Below are 22,435 nucleotides of genomic sequence, written 5' to 3' on the forward strand. Positions count from 1 at the left end.
GCCAGAATGTATTCTGTGGAAATTTATTACTCCTTCATGTTCCTTAGAAAGCAGCAAAATGGTATTGAAACCAAGCCTTACTCGAGGCAGTACTTTTCCCCCATCTCTCATAGGCAGCTGCTTGCTTCATAAACAAAATGGGGTTTCTTTTTAGGAAAAGAAGGTGCTTAGAATGTCTTTAATTTGTCCTGTTTCATACCAAAGAAACAGGTTACTTCTAAATTGTCAGAGAATTCTTGACTTGCAGCAGAATTTATAGCCTGTTCTTGCTATGTTAATACAATGTGCCACTTTCAGAAGTTTACAAGATCTTTGGTTTTTAATAGCAGTAACTTTGTAAGGTGACTCAGGTGGGACGTTGACTTGGAAAGCTCATTGGGTATATGGTGATGGCTAACTTCAGCAGTAGTAATTCACGTTGGGTACTGACTCCTGCTTATTTTAGAGACCAAAGTCAAATGAAGATTGAAGGTTTGAGGTCTGCAGATTACACTTTGTCCCATGCCCAGGAAGTCAAATAGAATGTTCCCAAGAGTAAACTGTTCAATGTGCCATATTCAGTATGGGTATCTGTGGAAAGAAGGATTTCAAGGCCTCTCAGTGTGGTTTTTCTTTTGCGCTTAACTGAAAATGGTATGGTTAAAAATAAAAAATGGTATGGTTTAAATTAGTTCCAGTGTTGAACCATGCTTCTTACTGATTCTTTTCATAATACCCCTTTATTCTTCCAAATTGCTTTCTAGAATTCCAGAATCATTGGTAGGATACACAGAAGGTGACCTTTCTTCACAAGGACACAGACAACTAACATTATATGAAGACACAAACCTGACAGGAGAAAACACTTGAAGCAAGAAACCCAAATGCAATCTTATGATCAAAGCTACTGGTCAACACCTGCATCAGGATTGAAGATACAAGATCTTCAGACAGAATTTCAGCCCATGAAATACTCTGAACATATCATTCTGTTGCAAGCAGTGTGTCGCTTCTGCACAATCAGAGACTGTTGTGATCTCTCCACTCATTGTGGAAGTTGCCTTGTGCCTAAACTGAATTGACAAATGCATTGTAACTACAAATTTTATTTATTGTTATGGAACTGTAAAGGTCTACATATAAAGGGAAAAGTTAACATGTTAAAGGCTGATAAAGTTTCAGCTGGATGCCAGCATTTGCTAAAGCTGTTCACATTCAGAGAACAAAGCAGTGACAAACATCGACCCGTAGCATTCCCAGCATACCTATTAGTGTCTTAAAAAAGGAAGGGAAAAGTCTTTTGTTGTCCTTTCCTCTCCTTTTGCCATATGACTAGTGTTTTCCATGCAATAGGAAACTATTCCTTGGTATAGCTTTTTTTTTATGTTATTTTTGGTCTCTGGTAATCTGAACAGTTATGGTCATAGTCACCCTTCCATACTGAGCTCCGTGCTTCAAAGCCAGTGAGAGGCCTGGTGAGGGCTGCCAGCAGGAGCAGTGCTGTGACCGTAACATTTCTTGGGTTTAAGAAGTTATTTTTATTTTCCCTCAGACTTTCCTCAAATACTTTTTTTTTTGTTTGTTTTTCTAATTATAAACGAAACCTTTTTAGGCTTCTAGGCTTCATAGTAAAGCTTGTAACGTGAAGTGTAAATTGGGTGGGGAGAATCTACTTTGTTAGAGTTGCTTTGTTTTCCGAGCAGTAAGTACTACATATAGTACATGTAAAGTGTTAGCTGTATGTAAGCACAAAATGCATTAAAATACAAAGGAGATTTTTTTTCAGGCTGTAATTTTGGTGAATAGTGAAATCCTACATTCACCGTGGCAGGTAGTGTGATGCTATAACCACCAGTATGGTGGGCTTACTTACATAATGGAATATAAGAGCAATGGTCACCAGTTTTTCCTTACTGTATACATTAACTATCTTGTCATTTTTGTATGGCTTGTCAGTGGAGAAAAAAAAAACCCAGTGTGAATCAAATGCCCCCCTTCCAAGCCACATTAGCATTGAACCTTCAAATGTTTCTCTACCAGAACAGTGTCCCTAAGTATTCCTTTGTCACAGTTGTGTTGAAATGGTTAATCCCTTTGAACTTCCATGGAAACTGTCTTCCACTGCAATGACCATGGGAGGAAATTTCCTACGCCAAGGTTGTCTGAGCTATTGTTCATATAGTGCATCTTTTATCACTGGCAATTGGTTCACACACAAAACAGGAACAAACCAGTAATTTTTATGAAGTCATTTAAATTGAAAGAACAAAGGATGGATTGTTAAAAATAAACTAATGAATTTCAGCTCATGGTTTGGATGGTTCCTAACAAAACAGTTTGTGGAATTAGTGGACTCATTTCTATTACTTTAATTTGCATAGATCATCAAATAACACCTGACTATATCTGTGGCCTTGTTCTTCATTTCAGTGTTTATCAGCTAAACAAATTTGTTGCTTATGACGTGTGAAAGTGATCACGTGCCACTGCCTGGCCTTTTTCCTTCTAAGCTTGTTGTCTTTTTGGCTATATTAGACTTTGCAGTATGCCCAGAAGCTTTCCTTCATAAAATAGAAAGAAAAAAACATTTGGCTTATTTTTCACTGTAGCTAGTCTTTTATACAATAATCTTGTAAGAAAATTTCTTGAATTCTAAATATTACTCTTTCTAGATTTTTGAAATCGAAAAAGTTTTCAGTAAAAAGTTTCTTACTTTATTTTACTATATTAGGTAGTAAAAATGTAGGGTTATTTACCATAACCTGTTCATTAATATCAGAAATTTACAATAGCATTGTAAGACCATAGTAGGGTTCTAGCATACCGTGTAGTACCTATGGAGTATTGTAAGAGCTAATTGTCCGAGATGAATTGCTTCTCATCTTGTTCTCCAGTTTCCATTGTTGGTTTATTGCAGATTTGTACCCTGTGTCAAATTTCAAGGTATTGCTGATAAACCTTTCCAACCAGCAGCAAGAAGTTCAAAAAAATTTCTGTCAATGTAACAGAAAACACTATGTATATAACATTTATGTAGCAATAAATGTGCCATCTTTTTTTAACATGGTAAATCAGTGAGTTTTTTAAATTCCTCTCTCCTCATAGGTAATGTGTTGCATGAAAAACACCAGCAAAATCAGCTTCCACCTTTATCTAAGTAAAACCTAACATCCTTTCTCAAAGTACACAGCATAAGCTGCAGGCACAAGAAGTGTTGTTTCTACTTCCTGTGAAGCAAATAGAGAAATTCTCAGCAAGGCGAGGAGGAGCAGTACCCTGCCTGCATTCACTGAGGAACAAAGGGGATTTCGTAGGCAAATAGTAATCTGGGAGCAGGAGCTGAGCCACAGGTATATGCTTCCTGTTATATCTTGTTACTCTACTTTGCCTGTCCTTAAGATAGGTTTCTAAGGCTGAAGCCCCTTCGTGAATTGAAGTTCAGCACCGAATTACTTCTGAATCAATGCATTTATGTAGGCTTCAGGTAATACAAAAGGGAGGGGGGAGTCTGTATCTTAAGCTTGAAATTAACATTGTCACATTTTCTACAATTTCTGCGAGGGCAAATGAAAAAATATGGCAAGAGTACTATGTCCAAGGCATACACCATACAGTGGGGAAATCATGCAGTCCTTAGTCCACATCTGTTTAAGCCAAAAGCCTCAACAAGCAGACTTGGCTGAAACTTTAGTTTTTTCAACTCTTTTCTAAATAAATATCCCTGGGAAAAGCACATCAAAGACAAGCAAATAGATACTGTACATATGAAGCTATGATGTTTAACTGAATGCGGTGTATGTCAGTCAGCATGGCTGCTGTGTACTGCATCTTTTCCAACTCTTGATACTGTCCTTTGTAACCTTAAAAAATCCAATTATCATCTTGAGATCTGGTTTACGCTGTCACACTGTCAACATACCTATACAGGCAAGTTCTGATAAGCTAGGACTTTTAACCACTGGCAAATCTAACGAGGTCTGGCCAAATAATGGGAGGTGAGCCTCAACTTTGTAAGTATGTCTTTTAGTATGTCTTTAGTAAGCTGTGGAAGAGGTGCTGAGGTGCCCTGCTGCCTCCCCTAGCACGCATTCTCGATTGTAATTTACTCCAGTAGTAATAGTAGATCCAGCCTTTGAGTATCCATCATTACTCCTCTCCCCATTTCTGAATGAGACCTATTACAAATTTGTCACTTGAAGCTTCAAGAGAGTAAAAATGACATTTCGTCTTCTTTATCTTTACTACTGCTGTCTTGTTTGCATACACTTTCTGACCACAAGTCCTTCAATACCTTTGAGAAATACAATTCTGCTAGAATGAGCATTTGGATTATTGTAGGAAAGCTTTCCTCTAAATCTAAAGCATTGGGAGAGGCTTAAAATGGACTTAATCTTTTTTGCCTCCAGCACTGAGTAAATGATGGTAAAAAGAAGATTGTGGGTTCTTTATGTACGAGTTAACATTGTTCCAAGAATGAGTCAACATTTTCCCCATTAGCATCTGGAAATCATGGCAGAACAAAACCAAAATGTAAAAGACAATCTGGATGGTAAACTGCTTTTTGTTTGTAACATTAATACCTTATGCTTCCTAGTATACCTAACCTGTGGATACTAAAATGTCCTGTAGAAGGAAGAGATCCTTTGTCCCAATTTGGAAGCCTGGCAGCACTTCAACAGTGGGGTTCAAGAAGGCTCAGTAGGAGTGAGAAAGCAAGCTGACACCTTCCTGCTTCCAGACACCATCCATACAAGATGTGGCCAGAGGTGAGAGCCACAGTATGGCTGCCCTGATTACAGGGCATCCCAAACGCAGGGATGGAGGGTTGCATCCTTGGTGACAGGCACAGCGCCAGGTCCTGCCTTTCTGCTGCTCACCTGCTCAGCAAAGTGAAGGAAAAGTTTTCCAGGAAGGGGGAAAATGGTACTAATAGGAGACTGCCACAATCCTTTCTTTTCCCTTCCAGCTCCTGCTGTCAAGTGCAGATTAAGTCAGGTGCCATTTTTGGGTGGTGTTTTGTACTGATTAACCATCATTTGTTTTCCTGAAGTTAATCCCACTGTCAACCTGGATGCCATTGCAAAATACTGTGAGTTTACTTCCTGGTTAAAACACAAACATACTGTTCAACTGATACCACAAGCAACTGCATGTGCATGTTCAGTATGACAGCTAGTCAAGCTGTTTGTCTGCAGTCCCCTGGGATTGTTTGTATTGGTCTGATCAAGTGGCCTTAGGCTCTGAAACTGCAAATCATCTGGGCTCTTTCAATTCTCTCCTGGTTTTTCAAATGTTTTGATGCGATTAGCCACATCTGTTAAATAAAAACTGATTAAAAACAGTCCCCTCAAAAAATTATACCAAATACCAAGTGAGATAAAAATCTCATAATGTTGATCATAACTGATGAAGGGCAGATCCATTAAGGGCAGTGGCTAAGTTAAATATTTGGAATTCTGGTTATTTCAGGTATACTAGAGAAACAAGAATACCACAGTTGCTTCATTTTCAGGAGAGATCCACTGCATTTTTAACAGTATCACCTAAATATAGAGAGACAAAGGAATTAAATATAAACTATCAGAAGAGTAACTGCTGCCAAGTGTGATGGAACAGATGGGAAAGCAATTTACAATATAATTCTAAATTCAGTCTGTGTTAAACATAGACTACTGCTAGTCGTGGACTTCTGAAAAGCATGAGAAACCTATGCAGGTCCTATAGCTGGAGATCTCTTTCCATCAAACCTCTGAACAACATGGTAAGTTGTGTTTGATTCGGAAAACTCAACAATTCAGCTCTTAGAAAAGATAAAAATCCAGGAGGAAATTATTCAAAATAAATGGACATGACATCAAACTCTTGTACAAAATGAACCACAGTGTCTTGCTATTGTAGTAATGTGGATTTGAGGCCCTACTTTCTTATTTTTGTGCTGAGGCTTTTTCTGACCCCCCTCCACTGTATTTTAGTGACTAAGGAAAGCTCTTGGAAATGCCAGAACAGGCTGTTTCACTAGTTTGCTAGATTACTTACTTACGTAAGTAAATTAAGTGGTTCCTTATGCCCGTGGAAGTTCTGACACACAGTGTTGCATTAAATGCACACCTTTTCTATCCAGTATGCAAAAAGGAAAAATAAAGACTTTTGGTGGAATTGGAGGAGGTTAGTCTTACAGATCCAAACACAACTAAAGAAATTTCATGAACATGAATGAGTCTGTAGCAATCACTATAAAAATAAGTTCTCCAAATATGAGATTATAAACTCATCTGTAGAACGAGGTATCTGAGGAGTATTCATTACTTTGCATTTTAATCCATAAATGAGATGATCAGAAGCATTAGCTTATCACAGAAGCGGAATTAATCGGTAGCCCTAGTTTGTGTGTTTGTTGGAAAGACACTAAATAGCCCATTGTTTGCTGTACAACCAGATTCAGTGCTCCAGACTACTCCCAAATGATTTTCTCTGACCTCTGAAATAACTGCTTACAAAATCAGATGAGGTCTTTGAGGCATTTGGGCTTGATATTTACTGTAGCACCATCCTTCACTCAGACTAGAATCTCAGTGTGCTAGAATGGAATTAGGGACTGTAGGACGAGGGGTAACGGGTTCAAACTTAAACAGGGGAAGTTTAGATTAGGTATAAGGAAGAAATTCTTTACCGTGAGGGTGGTGACGCACTGGAATGGGTTGCCCAAAGAAGTTGTGAATGCTCCATCCCTGGCAGTGTTCAAGGCCAGGCTGAATAAAGCCTTGGGTGACGTGGTTTAGTGCCAGGCATCCCTGCCCATGGCAGGGGGGTTGGAGCTTGGTGATCTTCAGGTCCTTTTCAGCCCTAACTATTCTATGATTCTATGGATTAAAAATCCCCATCTCAAAACACTGAAAACTCTCTCCATAGGAGAGAATTCTCCTGTATATAAATACAAAATGATAAGGTGGGGGATATTTTTGGATCAGGGTTTGAATTGTCATCAGAATGGTCAGTTCACACCTGCAAAAGCTGGAGAGGCTATTGCAGTATTTTCCTTTAAAGGTGACTTAGGAAGGGGGTCTTTCAGATACACTTCAAGTTCTGTTTGTACATTACCCAGCAGGAGAGAGCTCACATCTTAACTGATATTCTGTATGCTACAAAGACATAAATGCTAATGCATTTGATTATGGATATAACAGCTAAAGTACGTTAATCCCTAACACTACCTGACTAATTAAGATAAATGCACGCAATATCAGTGTTCAGTCAATAGGCTCTGCTTCCAGTTTACCCTTTAAAAGGGTAACATTTAATTAAATGTCCATTTAATTTGTTTATGTGACTAAGTAATAGCTGCAAGTGTAATTAAACATAAAGCTTTTAAAATGCTCATTCTTTTCCTAGCATGCAAGAATAGTAAACATGAGCATCATAAAATGCAAGTACAAGAGGGCAAGAATGCTAAAAATGGCGGGAAGAAAGTGACAGCCTGCAGAACATGAAGGTAGTAACCCAATATGAATTAGTGCCTGTCATTAGCCGTAGCCAGCTGGTTGTCATTATCATGTTATATAGAAGTATAACAAATGTGTCAATAAAGCTCTCTTTATAAAAGTTTTTTGGATATAAATACAGATTCTGCATTTAAAGGAATATCAGGGGTATCAGGGAAAAGAGTGTGAATGAAACCAAAAATGGTATGTGTCTGTTAAGCTTCGCTGTCTATTTTTCTGGTGTGGCTATTTTGCATATCCATGACAACTGATGGAAAATAACCACAGCCACACGCCAGTCAATTCTACATTTCTGTAACTGTTGACTTTTTGACTAGCAGGCCACGTAAACTGAGCTGTCTGTACGTGCTTCCATGGGTCTTCCTGGACTTCTTTCCTCCCTTGTCCCTGCCCTTGCCCTACCCCCAGCTTCTGTAGCATAAGATATGGTCTCCACACTGTATCAGTTATAAGCAAGCTTAAAATTTGTCATTTCCAGGTACATGCCTCTGCTATTTAACTAGTAACATGGTTATTGTGATGCCCATTTACTGCTCCAGTGTGAAGATCATTGGTGAGATTCAACAATGCAAGGTTCCTTCCAGCATCCATAAGTAAATGTCAGAGACACTTCTGCCTCCCTTACCTGTGCCTCTTCTTGCCTGGCTGCTTGGCCATCATTGAGGATTTATCCCTTCAGGCTTCCAGCTCTAGGTCCAGTCCTTCCCTTCCAGCCTGAAGCATGCTGGCTTCTGTTCCTTCCAGGCCCAGTGTTGGGGCTGCTTCATTTAGGTACAGCAGCAGTTGACCCTCCTCAGAATGCAGAAGAGAGCAGCGGGGGCAGGAGAACAGAGAGCAAGTTGTCCTTCTCAGTTCTGGCATGCAGCATTACACTCGCCTTGAGGGAGTTACTACATGGGAAGCCTCATTCAACCCAAATCTAATAAGTCTATACTGAACATATGCTTATTAAACTGATAGATTTTTTAGGCAATTTTCAGTTAAAGGAGCATTCCTGATAGGACAAGGGGTAATGGCTTTAAACAAGAAGAGGGTAGATTTAGGTTAGATAGGATGAGATTCTTCTCCATGAGGTGCTGGCACAGGTTGCCCAGAGAAGCTGTGGCTGCCCCATCCCTGGCAGTGTTCAAGGCCAGGATGGATGGGGCTTGGAGCAACCTGGTCTAGTGGAAGGTGTCCCTGCCCCATGGCAGGGGGTTGTAGCTACATGAGCTCTAAAGTCCCTTCTGACACAAACCATTTTATGGTTCTGTGATTGACAATAATCTCTTCTTTGGAAAAAACATAATTTAGTCCACATTTGTTTTACATTTATTTCATATTATTTTGTAATATTTTAAGCTCCGTATGGAATGAGGACATCTGAAGGAATTTTCATCTTAGATCTCAATTGCTGTATTATAACCATATAATTCTTCTCTTCTGCACATTTGCTAGAATAATTTTTATCCTTCCCCAGCATATTAAAATTCCCCCTACCCAAGGTTCCTGGTCGCACAAAGACATATGCACAATTTATGCATAGGATAACCCTCCTAACTTCAGTGGGCATTCTTCTGTACTTGATACTGAGTTCGTATTATTTCTTCACAGGTCAGAAGTCTGATGCTTACAGAGCTTTCAGGGTTCTCTACAGTGCCCAAGGTAGGAATACGTGCAACAGAAAGGTCAAAATGTTAAGCCTCACTGCTTCTTTTTAATTAGAGAACTAGAGACAAATTTACCAATACAAAATCTTTCTTTACATCTCTGTAACTGAAGCAAAAACAGTGTTTGAGAGCAGGAGGCTGGGTGTGGGAATGCAAGTACAATGCATCTGTGACTTTATAAAGTGATTTGGAGACATCTATTCTGCAACAATTGGGAAGAAACTGGGTGGGTGGTGTATAAGAAGGAGAACTGTGAAGACCAAATGTTTAGCTGTATTCAACTGTAAACAGAGAGATAGTCAGTAAACAGTCTCTCTGAAGAGAGTAATTAATAGGCACATGTGAAAAGATGGAAAAGAAGATGTATCCTTCTTTAGCAGACATCAAAGGGCAGGCTGGACAGTGAGAAATTAAGCATACCCAAAGGAAGCCACACAGCTGTATGTGCATTCAGCTAGGAAATTGAATGCAATATAATGAACTAGGAAAAGGAGAGAGTGACTAAGATAGGAATTGAAAAAGGAGTTCTAAAGTAACAAAGGAAGAAGCAACTTGCTCTCTGAGGAAGGGAACAGGAGTAGAGAAGCAGAGAGGTCTAAACAGGTCAGCTTTTTCTGTGGAGGGGTGAAGTTGCAGAGAAGTTTTGCAGGATTAGAAAGAGTGATAAGGGAGCACAGTAGGTAGCCTCTAAATAAGATAAGGAAACAGGAGGAGCCACTGAAATGAATGGTTTGTCACTGTGATTCTCCTGCCTCTTGCTACATCTGAAAGCAGAACCCTGTGGCAGTTGGCCAGTTTGACAGGGAAGGCGATAAAAATAAATTACATCCTCTGTTTCCAATACAGACTGAGATGTTTCCAAAAGAATGGGGGAAGGGAACTTATTTGCAGGGATAAAAGGTACTTACGAGATCCAAAACTCATTGTCTGTTCTCTATAAAGTGGTGTCACAACTGACTCCATAACGTATTCACTTGGCTCCAAACAGGGTTTTGGAATGTTCCACCTCTGGGACCAGCTGCTTTCACGAATGTTCGGCTGGAAGAGAAATCGAAGTTCAAAATTAAGGAAATGCTATTTTTTGTCTCTCAAAGAGCACACATGAAGCTGAGAAGAATGAATCAGAGAAACTGAGGCCAAACAGTTTGAAATTCCCAGTGTCCTGGGTGGTCTTTGCTGCTAAATTCTATTAGTGTCATCTGTGGAGAATGCTTTCCTTCAAAACCTGCTTAAAACTGGGATAAAATAGATTTTCCCAAACAATCTGATATACTGTTTAGCATGAGCAGAATACATGTTGTTAGCAGTGTGGCCTTGGCCTACTGTTGCAAATCAGGTTTTGTGGCCCCAATTTAAATAGAATCTAAGGAAGCAATCAGGTCTTATTAGATTTTCTTGGCACAAGTGGACATGCACGCTGAAGAAATACTGGCACTGGTTGCCCAGAGAAGCTGTGGGTGCTCCACTGCTGGCAGTGTTCAAGTCCAGGTTGGATGGGGCTGTGAGCAACCTGATCTACTTAAACATATCCCTGCAAACTGCAGGGGGATTGGACTAGATGATCTTTAAAGGTCCTTTCTAACCCAAACTATCCTATGATTCCATGAAACATACCGTCCTCTTGCATGTGTTATCCTCTTGGGTCTATACGTGCTCTGTGGATCTGAGGAAACTGAGGATCACAATGTCTTCTCTAATACTTCCAGCTGATGTTTCAGGTGACACATGGAGAGAAAATGTGTCTTGTACCATTGCAGGGACTATAACTGTGGGTCACATAAGCCAGGGAAGTACTTTGCATCCTGGCACTCCATCCTGCACTAAGGATCAGGCAATTACCCTACTAGTTACCTACCATCTTTCTCCCAGTGAGAAAGCAGTCCAAATTCTTTGCTTAACCACATATTGTGGAGTAAGCCATCAGCTCTCCATGAACTGGAAATTAAAAGTAGATCTATCCTTACAGATCCAGAACAAATATATTATTCATCTTACCTGACTGATTTGTCTCATACCACTACCAATTTTCCCAGAGAAAGATTCTGCGTATGACTAATGGCATTTTTTGAGGCTTAGACATTCCAAAATTGTCTACTCAAGGGAAGAAATTTTATGTTTCAGCAACTTAGAAACATTGGCTGCTGTTACTGCAAAGAATGGGATTGCAATTAGTCTTCTACAACCTTTATAGGAATGCCTGAAAACCAGAGATGTCAATACTGCCAGCCTGAGAGGTCAGTAAGGCAGTGTCCTTGCTGACAAACAGACCATGCCTCAAAACTCCCTCTTGCTGGGCTGGTGGAGATATTTAGTGTGAGGCAGAGCAGCTTCACTTTTAGGGCTGCCTCTGTGGTTCTCTGGAGTCCTTTGCCGGAAAACAACACTGTATTATCCTCCAGAGATCAGCCAGGGCTGGGCTCCCATCTGTTCATGGATCTGCACCTGTTTTTCATTTCATCAATAGTGGCCACATGGCCTAAGACTGTAGGGGAATACAGAAAAGCAAAGGAATGTGTGGTTCAGGCACTGGGGTTGGATTCTGAAGTTCTGAGTTTAAATCCTGACTGTGTGGCAAAGTCTTGGTGAGTCCTTTAATTTCTGTCTGCCTTAATCTCATCTGTAAAGGAGAAGAAGGAGTGATTATTATTCTGGGGCCTTCTCATTACCTTTTTTAACAAGGAATTGAAGAAATTTGTTTTTTCTCTGCCTGTATTTCACTGGGCACAGAAGTCCATGTAGATCCAGAAGTGGATCTCTACATAGCACATCACTCATGATTAGGAACACCAAACACATCTCTGGTCTATTTCCTCTGCATGCTGAAAAATAGAAAGGAAGTTTCTTAGAAAAGTGCTCAATTTCTGCCTGTGTAAATGACAATACTGCTTGGACATAGCTCCAGCAGCACAGAACTTGTGTGTGGGTATTTTGAGTGTTTATCTACAACTGCTACATGTGAATCTAGTGCAGGCACTCTGTTGATCTGATGCTGAATCATATTCTACCTGCAGCCAGCTTGAGACATACAGAAGTAGCATATGTACCAATTCCCTGCCTCTCTCATGTATTGCACTGGACATGCCATAGATTTGGCATTGTACATTTTGTAGTCCTTACACTTGTTTAGAAAAGAGAAGTAAAGCTGGCCCCTCTGCCTACATGTTTTATTTATTGCTTTATCAGCCCATAAATTCTGTGTTTGTACAACAGTTTGTCTGCATCATATGTTGACAGCCCATAGATAGCCTGAGACTAAATAAAGAGGGTAGCTGCTGTCAGGTTCCATGTAAATTCTCAGCTGGGTATGGTAATGCCATGCTAACTGGGGGAATTCTGACCTTGCCGAATGTCATCATCCTCTGCAAGGGTCCCTTAAAGTGTTCAGAGATCCTTGCAACTCATTCTTTGTGAATTCCTAACCCAGGCACCACTCATAAAGAATCACATTTTTCTGTCCTTACTGGGTATTAAGTTGATTGTTCTCAGAGTTGATTCTCACCTTCAGCCTCACTCAACATCTATCCAAAGCTGCTGGGGTTTGTAATTGACTTAAATGGAGTTATACTTAGAACTTTATCAGAAAGTCTGCTGTATGCACAAGTTTGATTTCCATGTGATATATACCTAGTCATTACAATTGTAGGTTGATTTATTTACCTCCAAATATGGAAAGTTCACTGCAATCCACGGTTACTTTTCCTCAGTGTTTAAAATTTGTTCTTCATCTCTCATCTGAATTTGTTTAACTTATGTTCTACGTCACCAGATGCTTCTCTGCTTTTACCTGTGCCTACTGTTGGACTCCATAGCTCTATAGTATCTCCATGTAGATCCTTAAGCACTGCAGTCAATCAACTTCTCACTTTTTCTTCTTAAACATCTTCAGAGTCAGGTACGTATTTCAGAACTACATTAATTCATAACTCTATTTTCAGAATTTGGATTATACAAATTTATCCTGCTCCTGGTGACCTGAATCACAGTGCTATTTTTAAATATTGGTGTCACATTAAATACTTCCATTAAACTTCTGTGGTTCACTCACTGTGCAGTTTTGTAAGGTCTACTCTTAAAATTTTTTTTTTATATTCAGATGTATAATCCACATTGGAGTCAATGGAAATATACATTTTATGCAGGAATGGCAACATCAGACCTTAAACTAGCAGGCAACACCAATATAATGCTAACAATAAAGATTCATCTTGAAAGAGCTGAGAATCTACTGAGATTCTTCCTCTATTTCATGACTCGTCTTTCTTTTATGACCTATTTTTAAGTTACTTACATTAAATAATTGTTTTTTTTTTCACAGAACCTATAACTGAATTTGCTAAAAGGTGAGCTAAATCCAGACCCAGTGCTATCAAGTCACAGAGTAATTGAAGGGGGAAAGGACCTTGGCAGGTCATCTTGTTTACTTTTTGAAATGAACCATTCACAAAGGACAAGACTTATGAATGTTATGACAAATTACTGCAACAAGATTGTTGCTAATATATGTTGCTAGGCACCTTCTCACTGTGCATCCTTAACGTGTATTTTGGAGCAAAACTACTAGTCAAACTAATATCAACTCTTATGGAAGTATGGATATGACTCTGAAGCCTTGTTTAAAGCACATAATGTGCAGCATGTTGACTTAAAAATGTTTCTTTATCTATATGCATTTGTATTTTCATTCTACTTTGTCAGAAAGAGTATGAAGAATTAGTCTTCCCACTTTTGGAATCATCTTAGTAAAATTAGGCTTTTGACAGAAATCTGTAAAGTTGGGTTTGTTTTGTTTTTTGGTTTTTTTTTTTTTTCTTTAATATATATAAAATGCTGTTGTAACATTTGCTCTTCTGGTCTTATTCTTTATTTACTACATTTTTTTGACATCTGTCCCTGTCTCTTTTCATCAAATATTTATCTGCAGCAGCTGAAAGAGCCTCATTTGTTTTAATTAAAAATAAGACCACCAAGCTGGGATCACTTCCTTAGCTCTTCCATGGCTTGCACAGACAGAGAGTAGATCTTGTGAGGTTTTCCTGAGGGTGGCCCATTGACAGCATTTCCCCCCCCTCCCTATATCCTTTCCTTTTGCACCATGTTTATTTTTGGATTGAGAAATGTAATCAGAGCCACATTCCAGACAAAGAAACTTTTTACAGTTAACATGCATGAGAAAGGAGGAAGATCATGTTGTGTTTCGTTTGGTCTTTCACTGTGAGAAACCATTTTCTAATTTGTGGCTTCTGGAACGGAATGATCATTGCCACAGAAACACAGGAACTGTCACAGCAATAAGGCCTCTAGTTCAGCATGCTGATACTGACATAGGCAGCAGGCACTTGAGAAAAAACTGTAGAAATTCAGCTGAGGAATATCCTACTGGTTTAAAACATGTTTTTGCACCTCTCCTCACTAACTAATACCTGTCTTGTTTTTTAGGGCTCCTTTTGTTGCCTCCCCCCCTCCCACAGTGTTGACTTGAGGAAAAAACAAAGACAAAGAAGCAACCTAAAATAACTCCTTTGTGTAAAGTTAGCATTCTAAGCTCATGGTACAAGTTGATGCCTACTGCTACTAAAACTCTAAAACTGTTCTAGAAGGCGATTGGATCATGTTATTTTCAGTTTTACATGTCCTAGACAAATACTCTGGAGCGCAGACAGACTGCTCATGACTTCTAGAGATTGTGAAATGTGTTCTGGTCTCAGGATCCCTATGAAGTTGCGTAACATCCCTGGCCTTTCTCAGCCATCTTGATTATCTTAGTTTTTGCTAATGAGACAGAATTTTAAATTAGGCTTTTACATTTACGTAAGATGGAGGAGACAGAGGAGACTAATAAGCAAATCTTGTTTTTTTTCATACCCCATTTTACCTCATTCTTCATCTTACATGAGAAGTAAAAATTACAAGTCATCCCTGTGAATCACCAAATTAAAACTTCTTATATCCTCACTTAGCAAAACTTACCTTCAAAAATTACCCTACATCCATCTTCCCTGGCAGTGCGTTACAGTAGAGTCATCCAATGCTTAGACAGATATTTCTTACAATTGTCTGTTGGATACTAGGCATTAATTAGCTTTAAAATGAAAAGATATAATTTCTTTGTAGATGTAATCAGTTTAAGACTTACACTACAGTAGCTGGAGTTTTCTAAATCCTGAAAAAACTTATCAGACTCAAAGCCTGACAGTAACTTGTGCACCTCTCAGTTTAATTTGTAGGCAAAGTAGAAACACCGATGTGACCTTACATATCAAAAATTACTTCACTACATCATCTACATAAAAAATGGTTTCAGGTGAGTAAATATTTTTTTCCCTCATAATACACATATGCAAGAGGCACACATATAGCATGTTTCATAATATTTATGTAAAAGTTGTTAACTTACCCAGAGGTCAAAGGAGATTTTGTCTCAACATCTTTTCCAATTCACAGTATTCTCTCTTATTCTGCAGAACACAGTAGTGTGGCTGCATAAAGTTGTCATGTAGGTCAGTTCTGTATTTGAGACATACAGGCAAAACTGACACAAAGCTTTAAGGGCACATATAAGACACATATATTGAGAGCACAATTTTAAATGAAAACTTGACCTCTAGATTGTCCTATACTGATATTTATATTATTGAAGTAACATTTACAGACAATAATTCACTGTATTATAGTTAAAATATTGTACTGTAACTGTCTAAGATCTTGATACTGGCATAAAGGAAAAGAATCAGTTATGTAACTTGGAATCAGAATTTAACCCTTTCTTTGCAAGATACTGAGACAGGAGACAGCACCGTGCATAATCAATTGAACAATGGAAGGGTATTCAGGAACCTAGATTTTTCTTTCCAGCTCTGCCTGTGGATTGAGGGTGACCTTCGTCAATTGTGGGTTCTACTCTGTAAAATGCAACTATAAATTCTCTTTTTAGAAGTATCTTAAATGAAAATGTTCTGTAAAGTACCCTAGATTTGATGACAATTACTAACAATGGTAAGTGAAATCAGAGTTAAACTAATTTAAGAGAGACTATTAACTAGAAAGATTATGAGCTTGTCAAAAAGATATTAATTAAAGTCTGGGGACTGCTTGCCAGTGTCATTCTGAATTAATTGCTAATGAGTTTCTCTTAAAAGTGGAGTGCAGCTGCAAGAACATCAGGCTCAAAGGAAACTTGATTTTGTTTATCATTCATTTTTACTTTGTTTAGCAAAGGATTTCTAAATACCAAAGAACTGTTTCTGGCAAGGATATTTTTGATTACAAAAATATTTCTACAATCTAAATGGCAGGATTCACACACTATAACCTTCTACACATTTCTCTCTTCCTGTAAATCTCTGAGAACAGAAAAACCTTCAGAACTATCTTGTATATCTTTTAAAAGGCAAAAAAGCTAAAAAAGCCAACTGGGTTTTTAGAACTAGTGGCACACAAAAAGGATTGATTGACAGACAAAAAGTTAGCGGTGGTTCTACTGACCCCCAAATCGTGTGGTTGGTGCCATGCTCTTTGGGGCTAGTATCACCCATGACAGCAATTCAGAACAGGCCAGATATTTCTCCTGATTTCAAGGCCTCCGCTTTATAGTTCTACTTAAGGGCACCGGCTGTTGGTGGGGGTGGGAAGTGATTCATATCCAATTCTGATCCTATTTACAGGCTATGTGTTCTAGCTTTTTGTATAAGAGTTTTGCTGTGATGTCTCATAGAAATAAGTGGTTTAGGAGGATATGTAGTTAAAGAAAGGCTGTACTCTGATCAGGCTTAAATTGGTACCCATTATACTCTTTAAAGACAGTATAGTTACACTGGTGTAAAACGAGGGGAAACAACCTGAACACTGCAATCCCTGTCAGCAGGTTGAGCGGCCATGCTGGCAAAAAGCCTGTCCTACTTTAGAGCTCCCTTTCTTGTCAGTGATAGAGACTCCCCTGCTGTGACTCTTTAGACAAGACTTAGTCAGACTGACTTTTCAGTTTAGGCATCCAAGGAGCAGTTGCAGATACTTTCTGTTCAACAGTAGTGAGCAGGCACTCACAAAAGAGAAAAGAAATGTATCCCATTGAACATCTGTTAAGCTATTCATTTCCTTATTTTATGCTACCCAATAGTATCATCATTTTGTATCAGCCCCTGGGTTAAAGAGAAACACAGCTCACTATGTTTAAGGAAGTTGAAGATTTCTGTTCTACTTCAGGCAGAAATTTTTGAAATACTGGGAATTTAGTGAAAAAAAAGTATTTTTGATAAAGCTCTGCCAACAAAGAAAGAAATGAGAAGCTGTTATTTTTCTATTCCTACAGCTTCAGTTTGAAAATATGAAAGCTGTCACTACGTATAATTCTGCTAGTTCAGGTATGTTAAATCCTGACAAGACTGTCAGGCCCAAAATGCACAGTTCTGGCCTTGTGGAAATCAGTGACAAAAACACCATTTGATTTTAAAAGATGCCAAAATTATACCAAAGCAGCTTGATTTTCTATACCCCAGAAAATAAAAATATGATTTGCACCTTCCCATAATGACCTTTCTGTTCAGACAGTCATGATCTTCATCATATTGCAATGCTTCAGCATTTTGGTTTTTGTTTTGGATGCTGTCATTTTAGCAGTGCAAATACTAAATGATATGGGAATATGGTGCTTTGAAGTGCTGACAACTATTCTGTTAATGGCTTGGGAATATGGCTAGCACAGCTGTCTCCATATTGCTTGTGAACAGAACTCCTCTTCTGTTTGCTTCACAAAACTTGATGACAGAGTATTAGTAATTTTGAAACTCTTTAATACACTAATTAAAAGTCATCTTCCTAATACTTACAAAACCATGTCAGGAAAGAGTAACATAGTACTATTACATTAACCATCCCATTCGAAACATCTGGACTCTAAACCTATAGGTTCAGAATCCCTGGCAGAATTTACCAAACATTTCTGTTCAAATATTGACATGATAAAGTTCATAGCATTTTTCTTCAGAGGGATTTGAACCAGGTCCCAAAGTTTCCTTGTTTGATAGTATATTTATCATTGTGCCATCACTTCTCTACTCATACACACAGATACATACACTATATAGAAAATCTTTCTTGTGTGTTCCATTGCTATATGTGTGGTATACAATATGCTGGACCAAGCAAGGGCAGGACAGCAGTGAGAGAAATCTTTTTCACAGAAACCTCTAGGATTGAAGTACTAAGTCTCCTGTGGAAGTGAGACACAATAGAATGACAGAACAACTTTCTGTGTGCCATGTGTGAAGACTCTTACCTGGCAGTGAATCTGCTATTGCACTGAGAAAAAGAGAAGGGCCTGTAGTCCACCATGTTTTCTGGGACTCAGAGACACTGTTTAACCAAGGCAGAATTCTTTGACAACAAAGTATGTCTTGTGAGACAGCCACTAATTGTAGCTGTACTTGGTGATCATAATGTAACTAATAAACATAAACTGCAAGGTGAATTCCATGCAATGTCTGGTCAGTGTCAGGAATCCTCTAGTAACATATAGGCAAGGAAGTTTAGTGATTCACACACCAAGCTCAGAGTGACTACAGTTGCCAGTTGATTATAATGAAGAAAAGTTACTAAATTCTTAAAATTAAAAAATGTGTTAGAAAAAGGGGGAGGTCAGAGCAAACGCAGTATCCCGTTGTCCTAGTATTGAAATACCTTTGAACAATTACTACAGCAACTTATAGTCTGTGTGGTTTACAGATACACTGTACCACTGATTCATGAGAAGCATTACTTTACTAGATGCTCCGATTTGAGATTTCTAGGCATCCCATCTAATCTTTTAATCCAATAATCCTAAAATCCAGAAATTAAAGAATGTTTTGACAAAGCAATGTGAGGTTCATTCCTCTAATTATGCTGCACAGTTTAAGCTCACTGATTTCAAATACGTAGTAATGTACCCATATAAAATACATACGCAGTATGTGTTAGTAACTTACTACAGCAATAGATGCTGCTGAAGAATGCAGCCTATTAACAGCTTCATCCAAACTGAAACTACATTAAGCCATCTTATTGCCAAAGAAGAAAACTCTGGAGGAAGCGTTCACTTAAGCAATTCAGTTTCCTTGCTGAGAATGCATGCAATTATACCTCTAACACTAAGTCCAACAATATTTTAAAAATGTAGAATTTAATAAGCAACTTCTAGAAGCCCCTCTCATTCTGTCATGTGGGCTGGTGTTTCCTATCAGAAAGTGCAGATTCTCTTGATTGAGAGACATGAAATGTTGCTCAAGTACTGAAGCCATGGAAAGACTATATTTATATTATGTGTTGGTTAATTTAAGACAATAACAAAAATACTTCTATATATTCTTCCCATGGTAGAATTATACTTGATAAAGTGTTAACTGACACCCTTCTCCATTCCTAGACACTAAATCATTCCTTCTTTTATTGACCTGGTTTTCTGAGAGGTACGAAAATTAACAGACATCTGACTAATCTCTGGAAAACTTCTCCATCATAAAGGATCTCTGAAGCAGTAGGCTGACAATTTGCCATTTGCAGTCTTGCCACATCAAGAATGTCTGCACTGCTGGACCCAATCTAAAGAGCACAACTTCCCATGCTGGGCTCACTCTCCAGAAAGAGGTCCCAGTGACTTAAGACCCTCTACATGTGCTCCTCTGCATGTCCTGTCTATCAGACTGCTTTGCTTGTCTAACTGTAATGGTTCTGTGGGAGGATCCTTAGGGCTGCAGAAAGGAACAAACTGAAGAAAGAATTAGGAACTTGACTACTAATCTCTGAAGTAGCTAGTACTGGTGACTGGCTGCATTTCAGGCACCATACAAAAATGAGTAACAAGAGGAAAAGGTGGGATTAGAGGCAGTTTACCAGGCCTCAAATTATATCCATTCTATCATCTGTCCCTCAGCTGCAGCTTGATGATGATGAGACTGGTGAATGAGTAGGGAAAAAAGTTACACAGCAGGCCTGGGGGAAGCGAAAGCACTGCTGAACTTCTGGAGGTGAATGCTCTTGTGCTATTTGGTTACATATGAGAGAAATATGGAGCTTGTAGGGTTTGCCCCAGAAGCTGGAAGAGCAGCTAAATAATACATTGAACCTGTTGTAGCAGAAATGCATAACAGAATCACATAATCATTTAGATTGGAAAAAAAAAAAAAGATCTATGCTGCACAGAAAACAGTGCACATAAATGATTATAAGATTACTGAGTCCAACCGAGCTGCTTTTCAGAATTTTAAATTGGGCTCAGGTTACATATGAAGCCTGCACTATCACAGTCTGATACAGTATGTGTGTCCAGTAAAGTACTAGTATGCTAGTGAAACAAATTCTAATGTTTTATTTGTGAGTCCTGTTGACCTTCATCCTGGTAAGAGGATAAAATGTTAAAAAGCACAGAAATAGACAAGAGTGTTTTTTTACAAGTGGAACCTTTGTAATAGAAAGAGTATGTGTGACAGGATGGCTTGTCTTGTTTGCTGTTTGTTTTGAGGGGGAGGGGGCTAATGAACAAAGCAATTACTAGAGACAAAGATTCAGCTTTTGCACTGTCCCAACAATCTAGGGGAATTGAATCCACTGGCTGCCTGTAGCCAATTCTTGTAATCCCTCCATTAACCTTTTTGTTCAGTGAGCACTCAATCTTCCAATAGAAGTAAACTGCAGTTTGCTTGTCCCTGTGTCTACATTTTCCTTTCACTTCTACACTGGGCAGAAATCCTCTGTAGTGGTTGGTTCCCTTTAAATGCATCAGTCTATTATCAGACCATGTCCAGTTTTTCCAATCTTGACATCATTATTATTAGAAATATAGTGTACAGTGATATTATTCAAATGACCACACTGAATCTCTCCTCTTTTCTTAATGATCTTCCCTAACTTCACTGACTTGTAACTTTTGTGTTGATACGTGCTTTTTAAAATCCTTTGCCCAGAAGCTACGGGCTTAATTATTTTTTATCATGTATGTATTGTATGGGCTGAGATGAAAGCCATGGCTCAGCAAAGTCTTGGCTAAATATGCCTATTAGCATCAAATACTCATTCTAAAAAAGGGCTGCTATGCACCTGCTATTGTAATTCACATTAGGTTATTAAAATCAAAACAAAGTGTCAGACTAGAAACAGAGCAGTGCTATGATCTGTGAGAAGACATCAAAAGTGGACAGATTATGAAGTCTGATATGGCTACTGGAGTCATGTGTAAATTTAGACTATTTCTGTGTAAAATTTTTAGGTGATATCCTCAGCAGAGATAACTGGCACTGAAAACAACACTGCTGGTTTATATCAGCAAGATACAGGTCCTTTTTGTCTTGCATAAAACATTAATTACTAGCTTTTATGCAGTTGTCCTGCCCACAGTGATTCTCTGAGTAGGGGTGGAGCAAATATTTTTTGCAAGGAAAAGCTGAAAAGCATTTCCTTCTCACCTTCTCGAGGCACCCATCCTGGACCACTGTTTAAAACAGGATGCTAGGGTAGGTGGGCTTTTGGTTTGACCCAGCACAGGTGCTTCTAACTTCTTAAATACTCACTCTTCACCTGGAACAAAACCTGTTGTTTCTCTTTTGGTTCTAGTCCCTGCCAGCCAGAATTAGGGAAGCAAATGACTGCACTGAAGTAACTACTGAAGCTCTCTGCTTCAAATTCTTTCATGTGAGACACTGAAATGGCTCCTTTCTGCCCAAATTTCCAGAGTCAGAACTTGGTAGAAGTTGATATACTTCTCTCTGCCAACAGGAGAATCACACATTTTGTAAGTATAGAGTGGGGGATACAGTTAGCCAACTGGACACTTCATACACTGATCAGGAGATATTCCAAAACTACAGACTGCCTATTACAGTTGTAACCTGCAGTGCTGTTGACATTCTGCTCTATGTCTCAGAGTATGAGATAGCAGCATGTATTACCTCAGCTAGGAAAGATGAAAAAGAAAACATCGCTTATCAATAGACATGGACCAAATTGTTCCTCAGAAATAAGGTGACCTGAAACTCCACTATAGCAACTCTAAGCCTTGGGGAAAAAAGGTTGCATTGAACTGCACATGAACAGACAATATTAGAGGTTTAGGATGAGCAAAGAAGACGTTTCAGAAGTACAGAAGTATCAACTAAGCCTTGGGATCCAACAGATGCTTAATTGAAATGAAAAAAAAAGAATGAAATATAAATATCAAAGTACATACAGAAGAATACTGTGAGTAGCTGTAACTACTTAGTGAAATGACTGAATAGATCAGATCTTCTTTCCAAGTCTAGAAATTTTTTAGTACACAGATGGTCTAAAATTCAGTGGAAAAAA

General features: G+C 38.7%; 2 protein-coding genes across 16 annotated transcripts in view; one reads left to right on the plus strand and one right to left on the minus strand.

Annotated features, from left to right (window-relative positions):
• TCF12 (transcription factor 12) overlaps nt 1–3,041 on the plus strand; it is a 169,599-nt gene extending 166,558 nt beyond the window's left edge. For all 15 annotated transcript variants that reach the window (XM_061447042.1, XM_061447046.1, XM_061447045.1 and 12 more), the window contains one exon: nt 744–3,041. The gene's annotated coding sequence lies outside the window, so the exon portion shown is untranslated. The remainder of the gene's footprint in view (nt 1–743) is intronic.
• Nucleotides 3,042–8,777: 5,736 nt separating this feature from the next.
• Nucleotides 8,778–22,435, minus strand: part of LOC133266219 (uncharacterized) — a 32,536-nt gene continuing 18,878 nt past the window's right edge. The window contains exons 4-6 of the mRNA XM_061447478.1: nt 15,522–15,631; nt 11,794–11,946; nt 8,778–10,165 (exon numbers count right to left, since the gene is read on the minus strand). Of these exons, the coding sequence (XP_061303462.1) occupies nt 15,626–15,631 (6 nt within the window). The 3' untranslated portion in view covers nt 8,778–10,165; nt 11,794–11,946; nt 15,522–15,625. The remainder of the gene's footprint in view (nt 10,166–11,793; nt 11,947–15,521; nt 15,632–22,435) is intronic.

The sequence above is a fragment of the Pezoporus flaviventris genome, unplaced genomic scaffold (genome assembly GCF_033815535.1).
Source record: "Pezoporus flaviventris isolate CSIRO_AGI_PZ_B2104156 unplaced genomic scaffold, CSIRO_AGI_Pfla_v1 ptg000006l, whole genome shotgun sequence".
Taxonomy (NCBI): Eukaryota; Metazoa; Chordata; class Aves; order Psittaciformes; family Psittacidae; genus Pezoporus; species Pezoporus flaviventris.